The sequence below is a fragment of the Oncorhynchus nerka genome, linkage group LG2 (genome assembly GCF_034236695.1).
Source record: "Oncorhynchus nerka isolate Pitt River linkage group LG2, Oner_Uvic_2.0, whole genome shotgun sequence".
Lineage (NCBI taxonomy): Eukaryota > Metazoa > Chordata > Actinopteri > Salmoniformes > Salmonidae > Oncorhynchus > Oncorhynchus nerka.
Window position 1 is genome coordinate 59,903,766 of NC_088397.1, and position 23,451 is coordinate 59,927,216.

A 23,451-nucleotide genomic window follows, 5' to 3' on the forward strand; every position below is an offset into this window, starting at 1 on the left:
ATAATTGTTCTACACTTCGGCTACAGACCATTTTGAGGGTAGTCCAATTCAACAATTATTATTGACAATTAGTATAACTTCAACAGGCACATGTAGGCTACAGGTATCCTCTAAATCCTGTTGTTGCCCAAAAGAAAATAGCTTCTTGCAGCATAGGTGTTGGTGGTGATACCCATTCAATCCCTGATTCCTGGTTAACTAAGGGGAGAATATTCTATATTGGGGGGATTTTTCCCCTGCTGACATGGCAACAATATCTGATTTCCCTTTTGTCATCTGTGACAATATGGTTGCACCGTTGGCCCATCCCCAGTCCCCCACTCTGTGAGCAGAATGGCTGCTGGCTAGGGGAGCAGTCAGCTGCCTGGCGTCAGGGCTCAACCAGGCCACTCCAGAAGAGTTTCTGCATTGCTGTCATTTCTGCTGGGGGTAGTTGATAGTACCACTGAAAGGTAAGACAGTAGCGCTCCGTGCTGTCCATATGTAGGAACAGACTCCATCCACTACACTTTTACAGTGAGCTCTTGTGTTGGGGATGCCTTGTGTTTGATTGGACATATAGAGCAGTAGGCTACAATAGAAGTACTAATATGACAAAACAATAGAACTTTCATGTCACATCATGTGTGTTTTTTCATCACAGCACTGAGGACTCCTACCATGGCTGGCAAGGTAAGTGAAAGAGGGAAGTTATCTCTAACCTAACTGTTCCAACTAAATTAGACTAAAGGTATGGGAGTATTATGTACTGCATTAGCCTGGGTACCAGTGGGGTAATGCTAATGTTAAAGTTCCACTTCTTGTACTCCGAGTCATTGACATTGACACGGGGTACAAGGAGTGGAATGTTAGCAGAAAGTGACTGGTACCCAGGCTAGTCCTGCATCAGATTATTCCATTTGAAAAATTATCTATATGATCTCAAACTCTATATGTGAAGTCAAACATGTTGTCCTACTTACATCGTGGCTGATTTTAAATGTCAGTTTAGTTAAAAAAAGAAAGAAAAAGAGGCTAATCCTAAGGGATTCACTGTCACTACACTCTCTCTGTAGATGGCAGGGGGTGTCCTCTCTCCTTTGGATAATCTGTGTGGAGTGGACTGTTCCAATGTCCATCCCCTGTTTTGTCACCTGTGCCATGAGCAGTACCAGCACCCATGCCTCTTAGACTGTTACCACATCTTCTGTGCGCGCTGCCTACAAGGCAGAGCCAATGAAAGTCGTCTCAACTGCCCCCTCTGCGGGTAAGGGACTGAACTTAACTTACTGAAAGAAGCTTTCTGAACACACAAGCTGTGCATTTGATTTGACACTATTGTTAGTCCAAGACTAACTAAATGCCCCCAACCACATTTGTATCTTTGTGGTGACCTATAGTTACTTGTTTAAACATTGGGTTTGAGCATAAGGCATTGCATCTCAGTCTTGGCTATGAAATAGGAGGAATCCCCTTAAGAATCCGTGTAACTCTCCAGTTCTACAGGGTGCTTAGAGCATACATACTGCACAGCCAACTCTGATCTACACATGAATGGAGAACATGACAGGGACTCGCCTATCCTTACAATCAATACCAGCCTTAGTGGATTAAAGCCAAGCAGTCTGCTAAGGACTATGGCGCAGAGTGACCTGGTCTAGCCCGACCAGGGCAGGATGGTTTGAGCGGCTGGGACAGCTGCAGGGTCCGCCCTGGCTCTAAGTTAGCACCATGTTAAGGCCACAATGCAGTCACACTACAATAAAACCTACACAGGCATCTTGGCAATGAAGCCGGGAGCTCAGGGCAATTAAATGTGACCTCACAGTGCCCAATCCATGTTATCCCCTACTGGAGAATGAGTCATGGCCAACAGTATTACCTAAAGGCCCTCTGGATTAGATTAGCTCTCACTGATCAAAGAGCACACGGCTATGTGGAACAAAACTTCTCCAGGAAAAAGATTATACTGGAAATAAAACTGATCTTAGATTGGGCCTTTTCTATCACTAAAGAGAGTTTTCAGCATATGAACTTATCACTTATCTTTGATTATCTTCAAACCCAAAAACACAAGCAGATACAAAGAAAAGTGGTGGCAACCCCATTTAGATCACTGGATCAAGTAGTGATGAGCAACACATTGGGGATGATGTTACAGCCAAACTGATACACTGCTTTGTACAGATACCCCAATGTGCACACACTGGTTGAATCAATGTTGTTTCCAAGTAATTTCAATGAAATTACATTGAAACAATGTGGAGTAGATGTTGAATTGTCATCTGTGCACAGTGGGACAGTATGCAGCTGACATGATCGGTCATTTCAGTCCATTTCCTGAATACATCCTGAGGTTCCCTGATCAACTCCCCAACGTGATGCCAAACAAACAGTAGATTGCTGAAATCATTTCTGTCCAAATCGTTCCTCTGACATTGGGTAATTTTGAAACATGTTGGATTTTATTTGTAGGGGAGAAAGGGGATGACCGCAGGTCATCAGACTGTAAAATAATCTTACAACTAGCTGTAAGATTATCGCTTCTGCGGGTTCTGATAGTATCAAAGCCTACAGCTAAATCTGTCCCTGTAGATCTCTAGTGGTCCAGAGGGGCTTTGTTGCCCCGCCTGCCCGAGCCCACAACTGCTATGGTTGCTGCTTTGTTCTGCAGTTGCATTGTCCCCCAGAACCCAAGGTCTCCTTGTGTGTTCTGTGATTACATATCTGGGATGAAACCAAACACTGGATGATAAGTTAAATAAAACATAGTTGGTACGAGTACGACTGCTATGGGATGGTTTCCCTATTTAAAATTGGCTCCCTGTGGCTCTCGACCAGGCATAATTTATACCAGAGTTCCTCTCATTCCAGGTATTGAAGAGCTTGCAGGAGTGAGCAGATGGATCTATGGAGGGACCATTGTGTAGTAGGCTACTAGAGTGAAGTGTGTTCAGAGGGGAGATAACCCAGTGGGCACACTCTCTCCCTGCAGGTCCCCCTGGCTCTGTGGCCTGTGCATGGGCAATACAGAAGTGCTGTTTGTTGCTATTTTCATCAGTACTACCAACCATCAGCGGTGGGAAAACTATCCAATTGTCATACTTGAGTAAAAGTAAAGATACCTTAATAGTAAATTACTCAAGTAAAAGTGAAAGTCACACAGTAAAATGCTACTTGAGTAAAAGTCTAGAAGTATTTGGTTTTAAATATACCTAAGTATCAAAAGTAAATGTAATTGCTAAAAATATACTTAAGTATAAATCATTTCATATTCCTTATATTAAGCAAACCAAATGGCCACTTTCCCTATTTTTATTTAATTTACGGATAGCCAGGGGCACGCTCCAACTCTCTGACATCATTTACAAACGAAGCATGTGTTTAGTGAGTCCGCCAATTAGATCACAGGAAAATGATCTAATTCACACACCTATCAAGAGAACATCCCTGGTCACCTGTGTAATACTGCTTCTCTTGATAGGTGTGTGAATTAGATTATTTTCCTGTCCAGCTAAGCATTAAAAATGTAATGAGTACTTTTGGGTGTGAGGGAAAATGTATGGAGTAAAAAGTACATCATTTTCTTTAAGAATGTAGTGAAGTAAAAGTTGTCAAAAATATTAATAGTAAAGTAAAGTACAGATGCCCCAAAAAAGTCATTTTACTTAAGTACTTTACACCACTGCCATCCACTCACTCAAGAACCATGTAATCTCGGGAATTTGCTACACTGCTATTAGTAGCACACAATAGACCCTGTTGCTATGCAAACTAGATAAACATTGGCGAGGAGGGAAGAGAATCCTACTGCCTCTGATCTGGTAGAACCAGGTCAATGTTAGAGGTTGCATACTTAAACTCTAAAATGAATTATTGTTTGACATGTTTATGACATGCCATGTGTTTTACCTGTAGTAAAAAACTACTGCCACGTACTGAATTCAGAATATGTTAGCAAAGCTTCTGCGATTAGATATGTTGCACCATCTGCTGGAGAGCCTTGGGAATGCAACTCACTACTCTTTTATGATCAGTGTAGCGAGAAATACAAATTTGAATGAAGCACTGCATGAAACATTTTTACTGTGCTTTTGTTGCTGGATCCATCTGTGTCACAGATACCCATCAGTTGTAAAAGGAATGAATGCACTCCCACCAGAGGACCGTCTGCTGAAGTTCCTAGTTGATAACTCTACCGATGACTGTGAAGAGACAGTCCAGTGTGCCAACTGTGACCACCAGAGCAACAAACAGGTACCTCAAAACAGAAATAACTCTAACAAACCATGCTATAGATCTTAATAGAGAGCATTTATTATCATGGATCATATTGTGTGTGTGTGTGTGTTTTATAGGACACAGGGCCAATGTACTACTGTAACACGTGTAGCCAGCCCCTGTGTGGAGCTTGCAGGGATTCCACACACAAGGCCAAGATGTTCTCCCACCATGAGATTGTGTTCCTGGCCAAACGCACCAAAGTGTGCCACCGGATGTGCTGTGAGTACCACCTGTATTATGTTCACACTACAACAAGAGCTCAGCGGCTTCTAGCTATAATTACATTGTTATCTAATAATAACCAATGGTAACACTTTACGTTAAGTTTCCCCTATTACTGCGTAACTAACACAGTAATAACTGTTAACAACATAGATTTGACTAAGCTAACCAGGAGAAATGAAGAGACATGATAACATTAGGTATAACCCTTTTAGTTGCATTACACAATGTAACAATCTTTGAGAAAGAACGGTGTACTTGCACTTTACATGCAGTTGCTTGCTCCTGGGTAGGTGCATGATAACTACAAGTATATCCTATGTAACTACAATGTTCTTGCATTACACTTGATTCAGTATAGCCTTTGTGCCAGGTCATAACATAGTAATAAACTCATTGAAAATGGCCAGTAGTTAATGTGCCTTGTTACAATTGTTGTTACCAGGTCCTAGCCTATTTATCAACCCTGGTATTGCATGTGGATTCAATGGTAGTGGAACCTTGTAGTTACATGTACCAAGATCAGATTTTGGTTTGAGTTATTAACATGGTAATTCACAGGTGACTTTCAAATGTGTAATTACAAAACATTAGTTATATAGTGGAACACGAGAATGTGTAATAATAACATCATTAGTTACATGTAGAATAACCTTCATCAAGTGAATGTGTAATTAAGTGTTGCCTAATCTATTGACACAATTGTCAACATGTTCATAGGATGATTATCTTATTGTAAGGAAACAGTGATGTGATGGTCTAACATAATGTTTGTCTCCACAGCTGTCCACGATGAGCCCTACATCATGTTCTCCACAGAGAAGAAGTCGATGCTCTGCATCAAGTGTTTCAGAGACATGCAAGTGTGAGTGAAGCTCCTACTACAGCGACGCCACAGATTCAGACAGGAACACTGTGAGTAAAGCTAATTGATGTTTCTGCTAAATTCCACAGAGAGAGCCGGATACACTGCATCGATATTGAGACAGCATACATGCAAGGCTGTGAGATACTAGACCAGGCAGTGCTGGTAGGTGAATTGTGATTTTTGTTCTCTAGATACATTGTGTGTTATCCCAGCTAGAAAAACAAAGAGAGTTGCACACTCTATGTATAAACTCCAGGTATGTATTGGGTAAACAACCAATGTTTCGGCATCACTGTGCCTGCTTCAGGGTGATGTCATGAATGATTGAACCAGGTTATGTAGACAAAACAGTGCAATTAGTGCAACCAATTACAATAGTGAGGGGTGTGTCATAATTGTCAGGTTAATTCAAATAAATGTTGTGAAACTGTTAAAAGACAATAGTTTACAGCATATTGAATATATTTGGCTATTGTTATCATAGCATAAGATTATCATCACAATACATGATTGTTTCATTGAATTTCACATATACAGTGGGGCAAAAAAGTATTTAGTCAGCCACTAATTGTGCAAGTTCTCCCACTTAAAAAGATGAGAGAGGCCTGTAATTTTCATCATAGGTACACTTCAACTATCACAGACAAAAGGAGGGGGAAATCCAGAAAATCACATTGTAGGATTTTTAATACATTTATTTGCAAATGATGGTGGAAAATACGTATTTGGTCACCGACAAACAAGCAAGATTTCTGGCTCTCACAGACCTGTAACTTCTTCTTTAAGAGGCTCCTCTGTCCTCCACTTGTTACCTGTATTAATGGCACCTGTTTGAACTTGTTATCAGTATAAAAGACACCTGTCCACAACCTCAAACAGTCACACTCCAAACTCCACTATGGCCAAGACCAAAGAGCTGTCAAAGGACACCAGAAACAAAATTGTAGACCTACACCAGGCTGGGAAGACTGAATCTGCAATAGGTAAGCAGCTTGGTTTGAAGAAATCAACTGTGGGAGCAAATATTAGGAAATGGAAGACATACAAGACCACTGATAATCTCCCTCGATCTGGGGCTCCACTCAAGATCTCACCCCGTGGGGTCAAAATGATCACAAGAACGGTGAGCAAAAATCCCAGAACCACACGGGGGGACCTAGTGAATGACCTGCAGAGAGCTGGGACCAAAGTAACAAAGCCTACCATCAGTAACACACTACGCCGCCAGGGACTAAAATCCTGCAGTGCCAGACGTGTCCCCCTGCTTAAGCCAGTACATGTCCAGGCCCGTCTGAAGTTTGCTAGAGAGCATTTGGATGATCCAGAAGAAGATTGGGAGAATGTCATATGATCAGATGAAACCAAAATATAACTTTTTGGTAAAAACTCAACTCGTCGTGTTTGGAGGACAAAGAATTCTGAGTTGCATCCAAAGAACACCATACCTACTGTGAAGCATGGGGGTGGAAACATCATGCTTTGGGGCTGTTTTTCTGCAAAGGGACCAGGACGACTGATCCATGTAAAGGAAAGAATGAATGGGGCAATGTATCGTGAGATTTTGTGTGAAAACCTCCTTCCATCAGCAAGGGCATTGAAGATGAAACGTGGCTGGGTCTTTCAGCATGACAATGATCCCAAACACACCGCCCGGGCAACAAAGGAGTGGCTTCGTAAGAAGTATTTCAAGGTCCTGGAGTGGCCTAGCCAGTCTCCAGATCTCAACCCCATAGAAAATCTTTGGAAGGAGTTGAAAGTCTGTGTTGCCCAGCAACAGCCCCAAAACATCACTGCTCTAGAAGAGATCTGCATGGAGTAATGAGCCAAAATACTAGCAACAGTGTGTGAAAACCTTGTGAAGACTTACAGTAAACGTTTGACCTCTATCATTGCCAACAAAGGGTATATAACAAAGTATTGAGATAAACTTTGGTTATTGACCAAATACTTATTTTCCACCATAATTTGCAAATAAATTCATTAAAAATCCTACAATGTGATTTTATGGATTCTTTTTTCTAATTTTGTCTGTCATAGTTGAAGTGTACCTATGATGAAAATTACAGGCCTCTCTCATCTTTTTAAATGGGAGAACTTGCACAATTGGTGGCTGACTAAATACCTTTTTGCCCCACTGTATATTTAATTGTTTCCAATTTCATTAAATTTTTGTTACATGTAATGGTGGCATAATAAGCATAATGATCATCATCATATTGGATGTATGTGGAGAAGCTGTATAAATAATATATTCATTTATAAGACTTGTTCATAGAAAATTGTTAATTAGAAGGGCCTGAGATCCAGTTGTGTAAAGTACTTAACTAAAAATACTTCAAAGTACTACTTAAGTAGGTTTTTGGGGTATCTGTACTGCTTTTCTATTTATTTTTTGAACAACATTTACTTTTACTTCACTACATTCCTAAAGAAAAGTATGTACTTTTTCTTCTATACATTTTCCCTCACATGCAAAAGTACTTGTTAAATGTTGAACGCTTAACAGGACAGGAAAATTGTCCAATTCACACACTTATCAAGATAACACGTTGTTATCCCTACTGCCTCTGATCTGGCGGACTCACTAAACACTAATGCATCATTTGTAAATTATGTCTGAGTGTTGGAGTGTGCCCCTGGCTATCTGTACAATTTAAAAACAAGAAAATGTCATCTGCTTTACTTAATATAAGACATTTATATTACTATAGTGGTTGTAGGTTTTTATGCAGTTCCCAAGACCAGTCTGTGAGTTACTTTGACCACTGGAAAAATAGTTATTTCGTAAATACTGCAATGAGGGTTGGATTGAATTGAGCCCCTAATCCTTCATTTGCAAGGTGATGATTGCACTTTTCTTCCCAACACAATACCGCAATAAATGTCAGCCCACATTTTTTTTTAAAGAATTTGCCCTCATAGGGTATTCAAATGTACACCGCAAGTGGCAATAGATGTCAAGAACTCGGCGTTGTGCCACTGTGAGCTAACTGTCCAGAGCCGTATTTGTATGCAATGCACATAATTGTATTTTCAGAGCGTGCCAGTGGACTTCTGGTAAATATTCTTTAGTGATAAAGTGTTGGGATCAGGTACAACTAGGTTTACCCACCCCCAAAAATGAATATTTATAAGCAATTTCCCCCACCCACAACTTCTCACCAGAATGCATTTTTTATTTTATTTAAAGGTATTGGTTATAAAGCCTGAAATTAGGGGTGAGAGTTACTCTTTAAAACATACATTCCATTCTGAGAACGTGAAGATAATGTTCCATAAAAACAATCTTAAATGTGTTCATGTGTGTTGGCCGCAGTCATTAATTGACCACACCTGAACTTAATCAGTGCTTGTTTCCTTTGAAATGGGGTCTATTTGGATAGACAGAAATGAACAGCTGTGTAAAAAAATACAGTATGCTAGCACCATTCTGGTGGCACTTTGGACTAATTCAATGGATAGAGAATAGAAGATTATATGTTCGAAGCTCATTGATCCCATGTCAAAATAAAATGTGTTTGCATGATTAATGCCAAAGGAAATTATATTCCATATGTTCAAACAAGTTAACTGAAAGTAAGTTAGCAATGTTATCGAATGTCTTATTGAAACATTCAATGAAAGTTTTAAGAAAGTTATTCAAAAACCTTGAAATAACCTATAATTTCCGTTCTCGGTGTCAATAAAACCTCTCATGAAAACCTTCAAGGAACCAGAGTAAAATGTTCTCACAACCTCCCTGCAACCTAAAATTAAATGTTACTCGAACATGCAAAATTGTAACTACTACAGTATGTCAGGAATCATATTGCTTTGTTCCCATAACCAATGTAAAACCAAGAAGATACATTCCCACAACTTCCAAGGACAAATGTGCGCTAGCTGGGATTACATTGATATGTCACAGTCACTACCTCTGAAAATCACAGTTTTCCTCTGTAAGGGAGAAATTGAGCCATTTTTTACATTCAGCATCAGTATTACTTCTAACAAAGATACACTACATGACCAAAAGGATGTGGACACCTGCTCGTCGAACATCTCATTCCAAAATCATGGGCAGTAATATGGAGTTGGTCCACCCTTTGCTGCTATAACAGCATCCACTCTTCTGGGAAGGCTTCCACTAAATGTTGGAACATTGCTGCGGGGACTTGCTTCCATTCAGCCACAAGAGTATTAGTGAGGTCGGGCACGGATGTTGGACACTGATGTTGGGCGATTAGGCCTGGCTCACAGTCTACCTTACATTCACCCCAAAGGTGTTTGATGCGATTGAGGTCAGGGCTCTGTGCAGGCCAGTCAAGTTCTTCCACATCAACTTCGACAAACCATCTCTGTATGGACCTCGCTTTGTGCATAGGGGCATTGTCATGCTGAAACAGGGAAGGGCCTTCCCCAAACTTTTGCCGCAAAGTTGGAAGCAGTGAATAGTCTAGAATGCCATTGTATGCTGTAGTGTTAAGATTTCCCTTCACTGGAACTCAGGCGCCTAGCCCAAACCATGAAAAACAGTCCCAGACCATTATTCTTCATCCACCAAACTTTACAGTTGGCACTGTGCATTAGGGCAGGTAGCGTTTCTCCTGGCATCCGCCAAACCCAGATTCGTCCGTTTGACTGCCAGATGATGAAGTGTGATTCATCACTCCAGAGAATGAGTTTCCACTGCTCCAGAGTACAATGGCGGCGAGCTTCACAACACTCCAGCTGACGCTTGGCATTGTGCATAATGATCTTACTCTTGTGTGCGGCTACTCGGCCATGGAAACCCATTTCATTACGCTCCCGACTAACAGTTCTCCTGCTGACGTTGCTTCAGAGGCAGATTGAAACTCGGTAGTGAGTGTTGCAACCGAGGACAGATTATTTTTCGGTGGCCCCTTTCTGCGAGCTAGTGTGGCTTACCAATTTGCATTGTAGCCGTTGTTGCTCTTAGACATTTCCATTTCACAAAAACAGCACTTACAGTTGACAGGGGCAACTCTAGCAGGGCAGAAATCTGACAAACTGACTTGTTGGAAAGGCGGCATCCTATGGCGATGGCCACGTTGGTATTTTATTAGGATCCCCATTAGCTGTTGCAAAAGCAGCAGCTACTCTTCCTGGGGTACAACACAAAACATGAAACATAATACAGAATGACATAATACAGAACATCATTAGATAACAGCTCAAGGACAGAACTACATACATTTTTAAAAAGGCACACGTAGCCTACATATCAATGTATACACACAAACTATCCAGGTCAACTAGGGGAGAGGCGTTGTGCTGCAATGTGTTGCTTTATCTGTTTTTTGAAACCAAGTTTGCTGTTTATTTGAGCAATATGTGATGGAAGAAAGTTTCATGCAATAAGGGCTCTATATAATACTGTACGTTTTCTTGAATTCTTTCTGGATTTGGGGACTATGAAAAGACCTCTGGTGGCATGTCTGGTGGGGTAAGTGTGTGTGTCAGAGCTGTGTGTAAGTTGACTATGCAAACAATTTGGGATTTCCAACACATTAATATTTCTTATAAAAAGAAGAAGTGATGCAGTCAGTCTCTCCTCAACTCTTAGCCAAGAGAGACTGGCATGCATAGTATTTATATCAGCCCTCTGATTACAATTAAGAGCAAAATGTGCCGCTCTGTTCTGGGCCAGCTGCAGCTTAACTAGGTCTTTCTTTGCCGCACTGAACCACACGACTGGACAATAATCAAGATTAGACTAAACTAGAGCCTGCAGAACTTGCTTTTTGGAGTGTGATATAAAAAAAGCAGAGCATCTCTTTATTACCATCTTTGCAACCATTGAATCTATATGTTTTGACCGTGACAGTTTACAATGTAAGGTAACGCCAAGTAATTTAGTCTCCTCAACTTGTTCAACAGCCACACCATTCATTACCAGATTCAGCTGAGGTCTAGCACTTAAGGAATGATTTGTTCCAAATACAATGCTCTTAGTTTTAGAGATATTCAGGACCAGTTTATTACTGGCCACCCATTCCAAAACAGACTGCAACACTTTGTTAAGAGTTTCAGTGTCTTCATTAGTGGTGGTTGTTGATGCGTATATGGTTGAATCATCAGCATATATGGACAAACATGCTTTGTTTAATGCCAGTGGCAGGTCATTGGTAAAAATAGAAAAGAGTAGAGGGCCTAGAGAGCTGCCCTGCGGTACACCACACTTTACTTGTTTGACATTAGAGAAGCTTCCATTAAAGAAAACCCTTTGAGTTATATTAGATAGACAGCTCTGAATCCACAATATGGCAGCGGTTGAAAGCCATAACACTTAAGTTTTTTCAACAACAGGTTATGGTCAATGATATCAAAGGCTGCACTGAAATCTAACAGTACAGCTCCCATAATCTTCTTATTAGCAATTCCTTTAACCAATCATCAGTAATTTGTGTCAGTGCAGTACATGTTGAGTGCCCTTCTCTATAAGCATGCTGAAAGTCTGTTGTTAATTTGTTTACAGAAAAATATCATTGTATTTGGTCAAACACAATTTTTTCCAACAGTTTGCTAAGAGCTGGCAGCAAGCTTATAGGTTTGCTGTTAGAACCAGTAAAGGCTGCTTTACCACTGTTGGGTAGTGGAATTACTTTGGCTTCCCTCCAGGCCTGAGGACAAAGACTTTCCTTAATGCTCAGATTAAAAATATGACAGATAGGAGTGGCTATAGAGTCAGCCACCATCCTCAGTAGCTTTCCATCTAAATTGTCAATGCCAGGAGGTTTGTCATTGTTGATCGTTAACAATAATTTTTCCACCTCTCCCACACTAACTTTACAAAATTCATACAGTGCCTTGCGAAAGTATTCGGCCCCCTTGAACTTTGCGACCTTTTGCCACATTTCAGGCTTCAAACATAAAGATATAAAACTGTACACGTGGTCTGTCACTGCGAGGGCGATCAGCTGTCCGTCCTGTCTCGCTGTCTTAGGCGTTTCACAGTACGGACATTGGAATTTATTGCCCTGGCCACATCTACAGTCCTCATGCCTCCTTGCAGCATGCCGAAGGCACGTTCACACAGATGAACAGGGTCCCTGGGCATCTTTCATTTGGTGTTTTTCAGAGTTGGTAGAAAGGCTTCTTTATAGTGACCTAAGTTTTCATAACTGTGACCTTAATTGCCTCACCCCCCCCCCCTTAAAAGATTTAGATGCACTATTGTAAAGTGGCTGTTCCACTGGATGTCATAAGGTGAATGCACCAATTTGTAAGTCGCTCTGGATAAGAGCGTCTGCTAAATGACTTAAATGTAAATGTCTTAACGACCATTCCACAGGTGCATGTTCATTAATTGTTTATGGTTCATTCAACAAGCATTGGAAACAGTGTTTAAACCCTTTACAATGAATATCTGTGAAGTTATTGGATTTTTATGAATTAACTTTGAAAGACAGGGTTCTGAAAAAGGGATGTTTCTTTTTTTGCTGAGTTTATATTAGCCCACACAGCTACAGCATGCTAAGTTTAGGACCTCATATTGAAGCTTTTAGAGAACCCAAGCCCCCAACTGATGTATACAACAATCTTTAAATGATCTACTTTGGTTTAGATACAAGCATCATGAAACCTCATTTGACATAGTGAAAATACATTTTTGGGGACCTAAGTTTGCTTACCACTTTTTCAATGTGGTTTCTTCCTTCACAGACTACATGAAATGATGACCTCTTCCTAAATATTTGGTCAAATTATACACTTTGTGTATGGTCACATATAAACAAGGGTGGCTCAACATACCCCACTCTCCCCTAATGCACTCACAACTCCGTGGCCTAGTATGAATCTCCCTCTGCAACTCCATGCTGTATTTTACTTGACATAATATAGGATGCTTATGTTGTCGATTTTTAAAAGGTACCGGGTGGGTCTTGAGTTTGAGATAAAGCATATATATGATCATGTGTGTGATCATTCCTCTTTAAGGAATACCTAGGATAGGATAAAGTAATCCCTCTCACCCCCCCTCCCCCTGAAAATATTTAGATGCACTACTGTTCCACTGGAGGTCATAAGGTGAATGCACCAATTTGTAAGTCGCTCTGGATAAGAGCGTCTGCTAAATGACTTAAATGTAAATGTAAATGTAATGGTTTAGCTACAGGTGAGTGAGAATATATACAATGACCATGTGTGAGCCTTGCTTTCTCTGTAGGCAGTGAAGGAGCTGCAGACATCGGCCTGTGAGGCTATTATCATGCTGAGGGCCATGATAGGGGCGGTGGGCTCCAATATGGAGGAAGAGGAGAATGCAATCTGCAACATCTTCACCAGTATGCAGGTAAGGACTCTTTTCAGGTCACCTGAAAAAAAAAGATGTTATTGAGATTTGAATGTATTAAATAAGCATTGTGAAGTTTAACTAAGTGCAACTGTAAGGGTTTTCCTGTGGTGAAGTAGAGGAGGACCAAAACGCGGCGTGGTTATATTGATTCATGTTTAATAAAAACAGATAAACATGAACACTACAAAACAATAAACGTGGAAAACCAAAAACAGTCCTATCTGGTGCAAAACACAGACCAGAACAATCACCCACAAACACACAGTGAAACCCAGGCTACCTAAGTATGATTCTCAATCAGAGACAACTAATGACACCTGCCTCTGATTGAGAACCATACTAGGCCGAAACATAGAAATACCCAAAACCTAGAAAAACAAACATAGACTGCCCACCCAACTCACTCCCTGACCATACTAAATAAATACAAAACAAAGGAAATAAAGGTCAGAACGTGACAGCAACACAATAAATATGATTCCACATTTGAATATGTGATATGCCCTTTACATGGAATATATAACTTTGAAGATGCTATGATGGCGCCTCACCACTGGGTGACTCTCTTGCTCTTTTTGTTAAAAGATTGCAAGGGTCTTCAGCTCTCAACAAAAACTCCATGAATGGACCAAACCCATACTGGTACAATTACAAGACAATGTGTACCACAAAATTACATTTTAGAGGAAATGAATCAGAAGTTAAATCCTCAGACAAATGGAGGGTGGCAAACAAGGCCAACAGTCTTTTTCACAGTAGACCGACTACTAGCAGACGTTTTCATATCCATTTTCCTTGTGGTTAACTTTTTCTCTGCTCTCATCTGACAGGAAAGACTGGCTGAGAGGAAGAAAATTCTGTTGCGAGCGGCTCAAAGGTACTGCATTACTTTGCTATGAAACTGTTGCTTTGATAACAGAAAAACTATGGATAGGCAATCTGATTGGCATGGATTGAACTTTTCCCTAGGTCTCAATGTACTTTACATTGTACAGTTCGTACATAGTTAGCTAATCTCATTTACCAATACGAATGTATTGCAGCGATTATATGTTACACCCTGGTGTAGGCTAGTTTCTATTTGACCCCATGAGATAGACTTCACAGTAAACAATTCAAACAAGAATGACTAGGCAAACAGAGTAAGGACTGCTTCAACACAACTACTCATCGTTCCATGTCCACAGCTGCAGTTCATGGTTACATTTAATCAATGAAAATGTGTAGATAACCTCTGGTATTGATATTTACTCTCTGGTAGCAGTCCATCACAACCAGTGGAGCAGGAAGCTAGATCCTGGGGGCCACTGGACTGCAACATTACTGCCTCTGAAGTCAGTATAGGAGAGAGTGTATCAGGTTGCATTGTGTAGAGATCTTCATTGAGATTTTTGGGCCCCGTGTCCACCATCTTTCTCGGCTCGCTGCCTGGAAGCGGCCCAGTGACTGTCTGGATTCCCAGAAGGGAGTTAAAAGCTATTTATGGCAGGCTGTGTGTTGCCGTCTCAGTGTCTGTCGGTGTGTATGTGTTTGTTACGGAGAGCAGAACATAGATAAGGACCTGGATACATGAAGTATGGGTTTCTGTATTGCATAACCCTCTGCATCGAGTGGATAGACGTGTAGTGGAAATGTTGTGTGTGTTTGTAGCCAACATGACGAAAAGGAGAAGGCGCTAAAGGAGCAGCTCTCACACCTTGCTGCCCTCCTGCCAACCCTGCAGGTTAGATCATCATATCTCTATATCCCCAGGCCTGTAATTAACAGTGTAGGCCAATAACTAGTTGTTACCTAGTTGATACCCATAAATACATTTGACAGTGGTATAGTTTTGCCATTATTACCTGGACAGTTTATTATTCACAAGCCCTCCAGTGTGGTTGACCTCTGACCCTCACTGATGCCCTCTCCAAGGTTCACCTGGTCACCTGCTCAGCCTTTCTCAGCTCAGCCAACAAGTTTGAGTTTCTGGACATGGGATATGTGAGTACTGGCACTTTATATTCTGAAGAGAATCAAAGATAGAATGGGTAAATTTAACCAGAGGTTTGCATCAAACATGGTGGCTCTCTCCTCCACAGCAACTAATGGAAAGGCTGAGGAGGATTGTGAAGCTCCCTCATCAACTGCGACCAGTGCAAAGCAGCAAAGTGAGTGTGGCTTGTCTACTCTGTTCTTACAAAACAATGTGACTTCAATCCACACTGCCCTTACAAAAAATATTGCTGTTTTGAAACTGCAGTCGACTGTGGTATTTTGGATGCAGCAATTGCAGAATAACTGCAGTTATACTGCACACTGACTGAAATCTTTTTTTGTAAGGGTGTCATGTAAAATTTGCATTTAATACTATACACACAGTAAATGTGTTGTCTCTTCCTTCAAAGAAAGGTGCTAGCCAATCTCTGACCCAGATTATCGCTCTCTCCCTCAGATTAACACAGGCTACAGGGTTGAGTTTGCTCGCTGTCTGGAGCCCCTCCTGCTGCTGGGACAGCGCCGCCCAGCCTCCATTACCGGAGCAACTAGTATTGCAGCCCTGTGAGTCTGCTTGGCCTTTAACTCTTGTGCAAAATATTCTTCCCTAATCTCTGTCTTTCAGTGTACAAGTGGGGCTTTTTAATGAGACCACATCTCTGGACCCAAATGTTTGCACATATAAAATATGAGATGATCTCCTTGAAACATGAGATATAATATAAACAATTCTTGGAAGCACAACTGGCAGATGGTGATAACCACAGAGAGAGGCAAGGAGACTCCATTATGAGCCCCACTATGTCACTTATCCTGTCTGCCTGTAAGCTCTGGGCACAGACATGCTTAGGCTACGTAACTCACCTTTTTGGTGGCGGTCTTCCTGTTATAGCGGGCGCTAGTCCCGTCCTCTCCGTGCCAGAAATACGGGTGATAACAGTGGGCTGGTCCAGAGTGACCAGCGCAAAGCCAGGGTTCCAGGAAACAGCTTTTTCCAGCAAGGCTCTGTGTCTGTCTGGATATCACAACACAGTCTGGATCCCAAGCAAACCTTGACACACATGACAGTATGTCTCTCAATACACACACATACTGGGGTGTCAATGTATTTGGCTGTATAAGATACTGTGAGGATGACTGGACCCAAATTCAAGGACTGAGCTTACACTGAGCTTAGCTGTTACCAGAGTTTTAACAGAATCAAAATGTCCCCTTCCAGAACCTTGGTTCCTAGTTGGTGTAAGCTATAGTTGTAGGTATTTGACACAGACATAGAGATTCATTTGTTTTCAAAATGGACCCATTTATTCTTACAAACTCATTCAGATGCAGACTCTGTCCCTGTCCATGTAGACACAAGGGACGCATGCTCCCTGACCAATTTTCCACATCAATCACTCCCAACTGTTCACAGGTCTGTAACTCCCCCTTTTCCCAAACCCCCAACATACTGACAGTCCTCCCTCCCAACCAGTGCCCCTTCCATGTAGGATACGGAGTGGGTGGGGATGGCACTGAGCAGGCTGGCACTATTTTTATCAGAATTTCACAGAACTCTCCAGGATTCATCTGGTAGCTAGGCACACAGGAGTGGCGGGGCCAATTTTTTCCATGCCACTGATGTCACTGCTTTTGCCAATCTCTTAAATTGGTATCAGTGGTGGGGGCAGCAAGTGGATGCTCAGAGGACTAAATGCGTATGGCAGGGTGAGAAAGAGACACTCACAGCAAGCAATCAGACTCACTCTCGGGATAGTTCTACTGCTGTATCAGGGCATGTGCCAAGCAAGAAATCAGGACTGAAAGCATTCCAGGGCCCAGGTAAGCTGCATGTCTTCCCCAGTTGTGTGCCGATAAACTTTTCCGTAATTATAGAATATCTGTCTTTACCAACTGGCTAATGATATTTCCACCTGTTATATATTCCAGAGTTTATTCCGTGTTTCATTGGTATGATACATAGCCCTCCCTCATTTGTGGACAATTGTAAACTATGACAAATATTTGGTTAAAATTGTAAGATTAAGTGTTAGGAAAGTCTGTTAAAGTGGTCTACAGTATTACATGAATAGCTATCTATTACTCCAGTGGTAGTGGTGGTGGTAAGGAGTGAGGGAAAGCCAGGTCAGGGCCCACTGTCTGTCTGTCCTGGTTGTCTCTTTGTCTTAAAGCTCACTGGAGACGGGGAGAATTTTATGTTTCCTGTTCAGCCGGGTCTCAAAAGCGACTCAAGTACAGTCTACAATATTTATAATTTCCATTTGTTGCAAATACAGTATATGAAGCAATGGTTCTATTGTTCAAAATGTTATAGCAAAGTCATTTTCTGAACTGGAACTCGGGCAAGCAAATGTTTTACATTGTTAGTTGTAAACATGGTCTTCAGAATGCCATTATCGGAATAGCCTGTGTTGAGTTATGGTTTTGAGGTGCACGCTTCAACTATGAATCACTCTCTCTGGAACATTAGCAGTGAGAACACCTGAATATAATATTGAACATGAGGGACAGTATATTTATATAAAATGGGATAGATAGGCTGTAAAACGTACTCTCTGATATATATATTTAGAGCCTTAAATAAATAACTGTTACTTAGGACGAGGCTTCCCGATGAATGATGCCCTGTGGTTTTATCTCCCCTCCCTCAGGCTCCATTCCCCCTTCTCCATGTCGTGCCGCTCCCCGTCCCTCAGTGACATGCCCCTGGGCTCGGCCGCGGGGAGAAAGTCTACCTCCCACCGCTACATCTGCACCAAGGTCCTCCTGGCAGAGGGGGGCGACACACCCTTTACTGAGCACTGTCGCAACTATGAGAACAGTTACAGGGTGAGTGACATGACCACAATGACAACAACTATGGGTAGAGCGACTTGGCCACTTCACTTGTGATAGGGTGTCTGTGACAGTGTTGGTGCGTGTGTGCGTGCGTGCATACATACATCTGTGTGTTTGACCCAGACCCTCCAGACTGAGATCCAGAACATGAAGGACCAGGTACAGGAGCTACACAGGGACCTGACCAAACACCACTCCCTCATCAACACAGACACCATGGGGGAGATCCTGGACCGCTCCCTGCACATCGACGGACAGATCTCCTCCCAGTACTCCTCTGTGGAGACCATGAGGGCTCTGTTTGAAGAGGTACATCCACAGGCCCCATATCGAACAGCAGCAATATGTTTAGGAGGTCAAGCAGCTTATAGATCCTTTAATATATCCTATGTTATGTGCACATGAATGACTTGGCCTTGTGAATGATTTGGCCTTATTAAAGTAAGTAAACCATATTTCCCTTTTAGATTTGGGAGGAGACCTTTCAGAGGGTCACTAATGAGCAGGAGATCTATGAAGGTAAGGTTTACCCATTAACTAAACATCAATCTGTTGTATGTACTGTATGTACATTTGGACTTGGTAACATGCATCATGATCTAATCCCATCTTTGGATGTGATGCATGTGCTTTGTTCTGTACTTTGACATGGCATTTGTGTTCGACCACATTCTAGCACAGCTCCACGACCTGCAGCAGCTGAAGCAGGAGAACTTGTACCTGACCACCATCGCCCGACAGATTGGACCATACATCCTGTCTATCGCCAAGGTTAAAGAGCGCCTAGAACCAAGGTAATAATGATATACGGTTCCCTTACAAACTACAACTCCATCGATACAAAATACAGAAATTCTATGTCAAATATATAGTGAAGTAAAATACTGGTTAAACCAGATTTCAGGAGCCCAAAGAGCTTCATGATGACCGCACAGAAACCATGCTGAAAATCTATGAGGACACCTCTATGGCCATGGACGCACAACACTGGTAACTCGCAACACATAACTGTGGTTAGTCTGTATACTACACATAATATAAATAATGACCGGAAACTGGGACAGATTCCATTTTATAATCATGAAGGTGTTGAATGCACTATCCGAGCTATGTACCCTCTCTTTGTTTTCCTTGGCAGTGAAGAACACACCCGTCCCACTGACAGTGACTGGGAAAAGAACATGGACAACCGCTCCCTTATCATACAGTCTGATGAGGCTTCCATCAAGACCAATGACTACCATTGGCCAGGAAGGCAGACAGCCAATTACAATGAGATGCCATTATAAAGCAGAATGTTACACTTTCCCCTCCCCCCTGTTTCCTGTGTGGCCTCCAGCTCAACACAACAGGACAGGGACAGCATGTGACATTATCCTCTGTTCAGATAGTCGCTCCTGACATTTCATGGTGACATTTCTTGGCAGGGAGGTGTTGTCATCAGCTCAGAGGTGAGTCCTTAGACAAACAGGTCTCAGAGGACTCCACTGACACTCACTGGACTCAATGACTAACAAACTGGAGTCAATGGACTCACTAAGAGGGCGGTGAATCCCCTCCAATCTCACTTGTCAATGTGAAAAGATCAATCTGATGGACCAGTAGAACACCTCATTATGGACTGAATGGATGGAGGATCTGGAGTTTTATGCTGAGGAAGTGACTGTGACTACCATGTCTCAATCAACAATGCATGGTTTTAGACCTGCAATAACATACAGAGCGAGAGTGCTTCCTCAGTTGATAATTCTAAAATGGTCATATGTTGTTATGCTGTGTTGTCCTGAAAGGGCTATTCGTTTGATTGTATGGTTCTAAAACCAACGGTTGTATATGTATCATATGATCACTAGTTATATACAGTACATAGTGGAATGTATCTGGTGATGTATGGCTTGTTGGTCCTCATCCTCAGGTCATAGATAGTGCTGGTGTGACCTCAGTAAATACAACAGTCAAGTGTAATGATGCACATCAACTTGTGCATTAATCATGGAGAAACTGGGTGAGTATTGTCAATGTGGTTTCCTTAAATTACCCAAGAATATGCAGCAAATTGGTGAAGCCGAGCTTATGTGAGGGAAGCAATGGCAAAAATGTTGCGTCAGGCGCTGCTCCAGAATCTCCCATGTGTTCAATTAGGTTGAGAGCTGGTGACTGAGACGGCTATGGCATATGGTTTACATCGTTGTCATCCTCATCAAACCATTCACTCGTGCCCTGTGGATGGAGGAATTGTCATCCTATGGGGGCATAGCCATGGTAACCGCAATACCCCATAATGACAAATGCGAAAAACTGTTTTTTAGAAATGTTTGCAAATGTATAGAAAACAGAAATACCTTATTTAGACAAGTATTCAGACCCCTTGCTATGAGTCTCAGAATTGAGCTCAGGTGCATCCTGTTTCCATTGATCATCCTTGAGATATTTCTACAACTTGATTGGAGTCCACCTGTGTGTTAATTTAAATTGATTGGAGACGATTTGGAAAGGCACACACTTGTCTATATAAGGTCCCACAGTTGACAGTGCATGTCAGAGCAAAAACCAAGCCATGCGGTTGAAGGAATTGCACATAGAGCTCTGAGACAGGATTGTGTCGAGGCACAGATCTGGGGAAGGGTACAAAAACATTTCTGCGGCACTGAAGGTCCCCAAGAACACAGTGGCCTCCATTATTCTTAAATGGAAAAAGTTTGGAAACCAGCAAGACTCTTCCTAGAGCTGGCCGCCCGGACAAACTGAGCAATCGAGGGAGAAGGGCCTTGGTCAGGGAGGTGACCAAGAACCCAATGGTCACACTGACAGAGCTCTAGACTTCCTCTGTTGGGATGGGAGAACCTTCCAGAAGGACAACCATCTCTGCAGCACTCCACCAATCAGGACTTTATGGTAGAGTGGCCAGACAGAAGTCACTCCTCACTAAAGGCACATGACAGCCCACTTGGAGTTTGCCAAAAGGCACCTAAAGACTCTCAGACCTTGAGAAACAAGATTCTCTGGTCTGATGAAACCAAGCTTGAACTCGTTGGCCTGAATGCCAAGCATCTCGTCTGGAGGGAACCTGGCACCATCCCTACGGTGAAGCATGGTGGTGGCAGCATCATGCTGTGGGGGTGTTTTTCAGCGTCAGGGACTGGAAGACTAGTCAGGATCGAGGCAAAGATGAATGGAGCAAACAACAGAGATCCTTGATGAAAACCTGCTCCAGAGCGCTCAGGCCCTCAGACTGGGGTGAAGGTTCACCTTACAACAGGACAACGACCCTAAGCACACAGCCAAGACAACGCAGGAGTGGTTTCGGGACAAGTCTCCGAATGTCCGTGAGGGGCCCAGCCAGACCCCGGACTTGAGCCCGATCGAACATCTCTGGAGAGACCTGAAAATAGCTGTGCAGCAATGCTCCCCATCCAATCTGACAGAGCTTAAGAGGATCTGCAGAAAAGAATGGGAGGAACTTCCCAAATACAGGTGTTCCAAGCCTGTAGTGTCATACCCAAGAAGACTATTTTAGAATAAGGCTGTTACCTAACCAAATTTAGAAAACGCCAAGGGGTCTGAATACTCTCCGAAGGCACTGTATGTGGAAGTATCTGCTGTCAATATACTTTGAATCGCTCATTAAGTGTTTTCATTATTGTGTCAGTTACCTATAAATATTTATCTGGTGTAAATACTATTCCTTATTTGTCCTTTCCCATTTTCTTGTATGTTTCTTTTTTTGTTTGTCTGTTGAAGACATGTCCAGACAAAAACGTATTCCCATATTATAAGAAAGTCGTTGCTTCACCAGTAATTAATATCCCCTTTGTATTGTGGGTAGAAGCAGGAATGACCTCTATGCAGGAAAACCAGGCCTACATACAGATGGATGATGTAGAGCAGAGGGTGAAGGTTATTTACGTTACAGTATGTGATTTTAGGTCTGTTCAGCCCCGCTGCTTCTCAGAAAATATTCAGGTCAGGCTGAACCTACAGAACAGGGCTGTCTCTCCTCTGCAGAAGAGTCAGGGGTGCACACTCATTAAAAACACATTTGTGACAGCAGAGTAAAGACTGAGTTTGCTGCTCTGGCCATCCACTGCCTCCCCGTGGTCGTATATCATCTCATTGAACATCTAAACCTTGTTTCATCCCCTGTCCACTATAGAGGATATTGATGACCTGTGACTGATCCCAGCCAGGTGTTGAACAGTAATTGGAATCAATGTTGATCCCCTTATCACCACGGTGACAGGTGCTGGGGCAGCCATAGAAAAATGTCAGAGGGCAAGAGAGTAGTCCCATGGGATTGTGGATCCTCAAGGAAAAACACATCTCACTATCACCAACCGAACCTCTTCACATACGCACACGTGCGCACGCACAAACTAACACACAGGCTCACTGACAATGTCAATGCAAGTCAATTTCCTTCACTATTCCCTGTCTCTCAGCTGTATAATTGAAGGCTGTCTCTCAGCCTAGGGTTTCTAATCTGATCCCTGTCTCTCTGAAGGTCACACTGTCCTCGGTCTCCACGGCTACAACAGGGAGCTCAGATGCTGATGGAACAGAGTGACAAGAACACACTGACCAGTCCACACAGGAGAACCACACACCCACTGGATTCACTGAAACTAGGGCAGTTACACACACACACACACACACACACACACCAGCTGGAGTGATAGGTCTTTTTCCAGCTCCCGCCGTTAACATGCGTCATTCGTCCTGATCTTGACCTGATATTTTAAGTGTAAACAGACAAGATCACAATGCGTCCTTTAATCGACTACACTTGTATAAAAATGTGGGCACAATTAGAATGTGTTCAAGATCAGGTCAAAGACTGCCTGTTAGAACCAGGTATAAACAGTCTAGGTCATTTGTAAAGTGACTACACATAGATAATAAACAGCCAGTAGCAGCAGTCTAAAAACCAAGAGGGCGGAGGGTGGTTGTCTCACCTTGCTACTTTAAGATGAATGCACTAACTGTA

General features: G+C 42.3%; 1 protein-coding gene across 4 annotated transcripts; it reads left to right on the forward strand.

Annotated features, from left to right (window-relative positions):
- The first annotated feature begins 1,020 nt into the window (after positions 1–1,020).
- LOC115138944 (RING finger protein 207-like) lies at positions 1,021–22,151 on the forward strand. 4 transcript variants are annotated; one of them, XM_065000699.1, is made up of 17 exons: positions 1,021–1,246; positions 4,101–4,236; positions 4,338–4,482; positions 5,269–5,350; positions 5,440–5,515; positions 13,524–13,649; positions 14,483–14,529; positions 15,303–15,375; positions 15,567–15,635; positions 15,734–15,802; positions 16,087–16,193; positions 18,281–18,458; positions 18,591–18,776; positions 18,935–18,986; positions 19,144–19,261; positions 19,365–19,457; positions 19,606–22,151. In XM_065000699.1, the coding sequence occupies exons 1-17, from the start codon at positions 1,056–1,058 to the stop codon at positions 19,754–19,756; spliced, it is 1,899 nt and encodes a 632-aa protein (XP_064856771.1). In that variant the 5' UTR covers positions 1,021–1,055; the 3' UTR covers positions 19,757–22,151. The 4 variants fall into 4 exon arrangements, with proteins under 4 accessions (XP_064856771.1, XP_064856767.1, XP_029531989.1 ...); XM_065000695.1 differs by lacking the exon at positions 1,021–1,246 and having other exon boundaries at positions 4,067–4,236; positions 19,365–19,480; positions 19,611–19,696; XM_029676136.2 differs by lacking the exon at positions 1,021–1,246 and having other exon boundaries at positions 4,068–4,236; positions 19,365–19,480; positions 19,606–19,694.
- Positions 22,152–23,451: the final 1,300 nt, after the last annotated feature.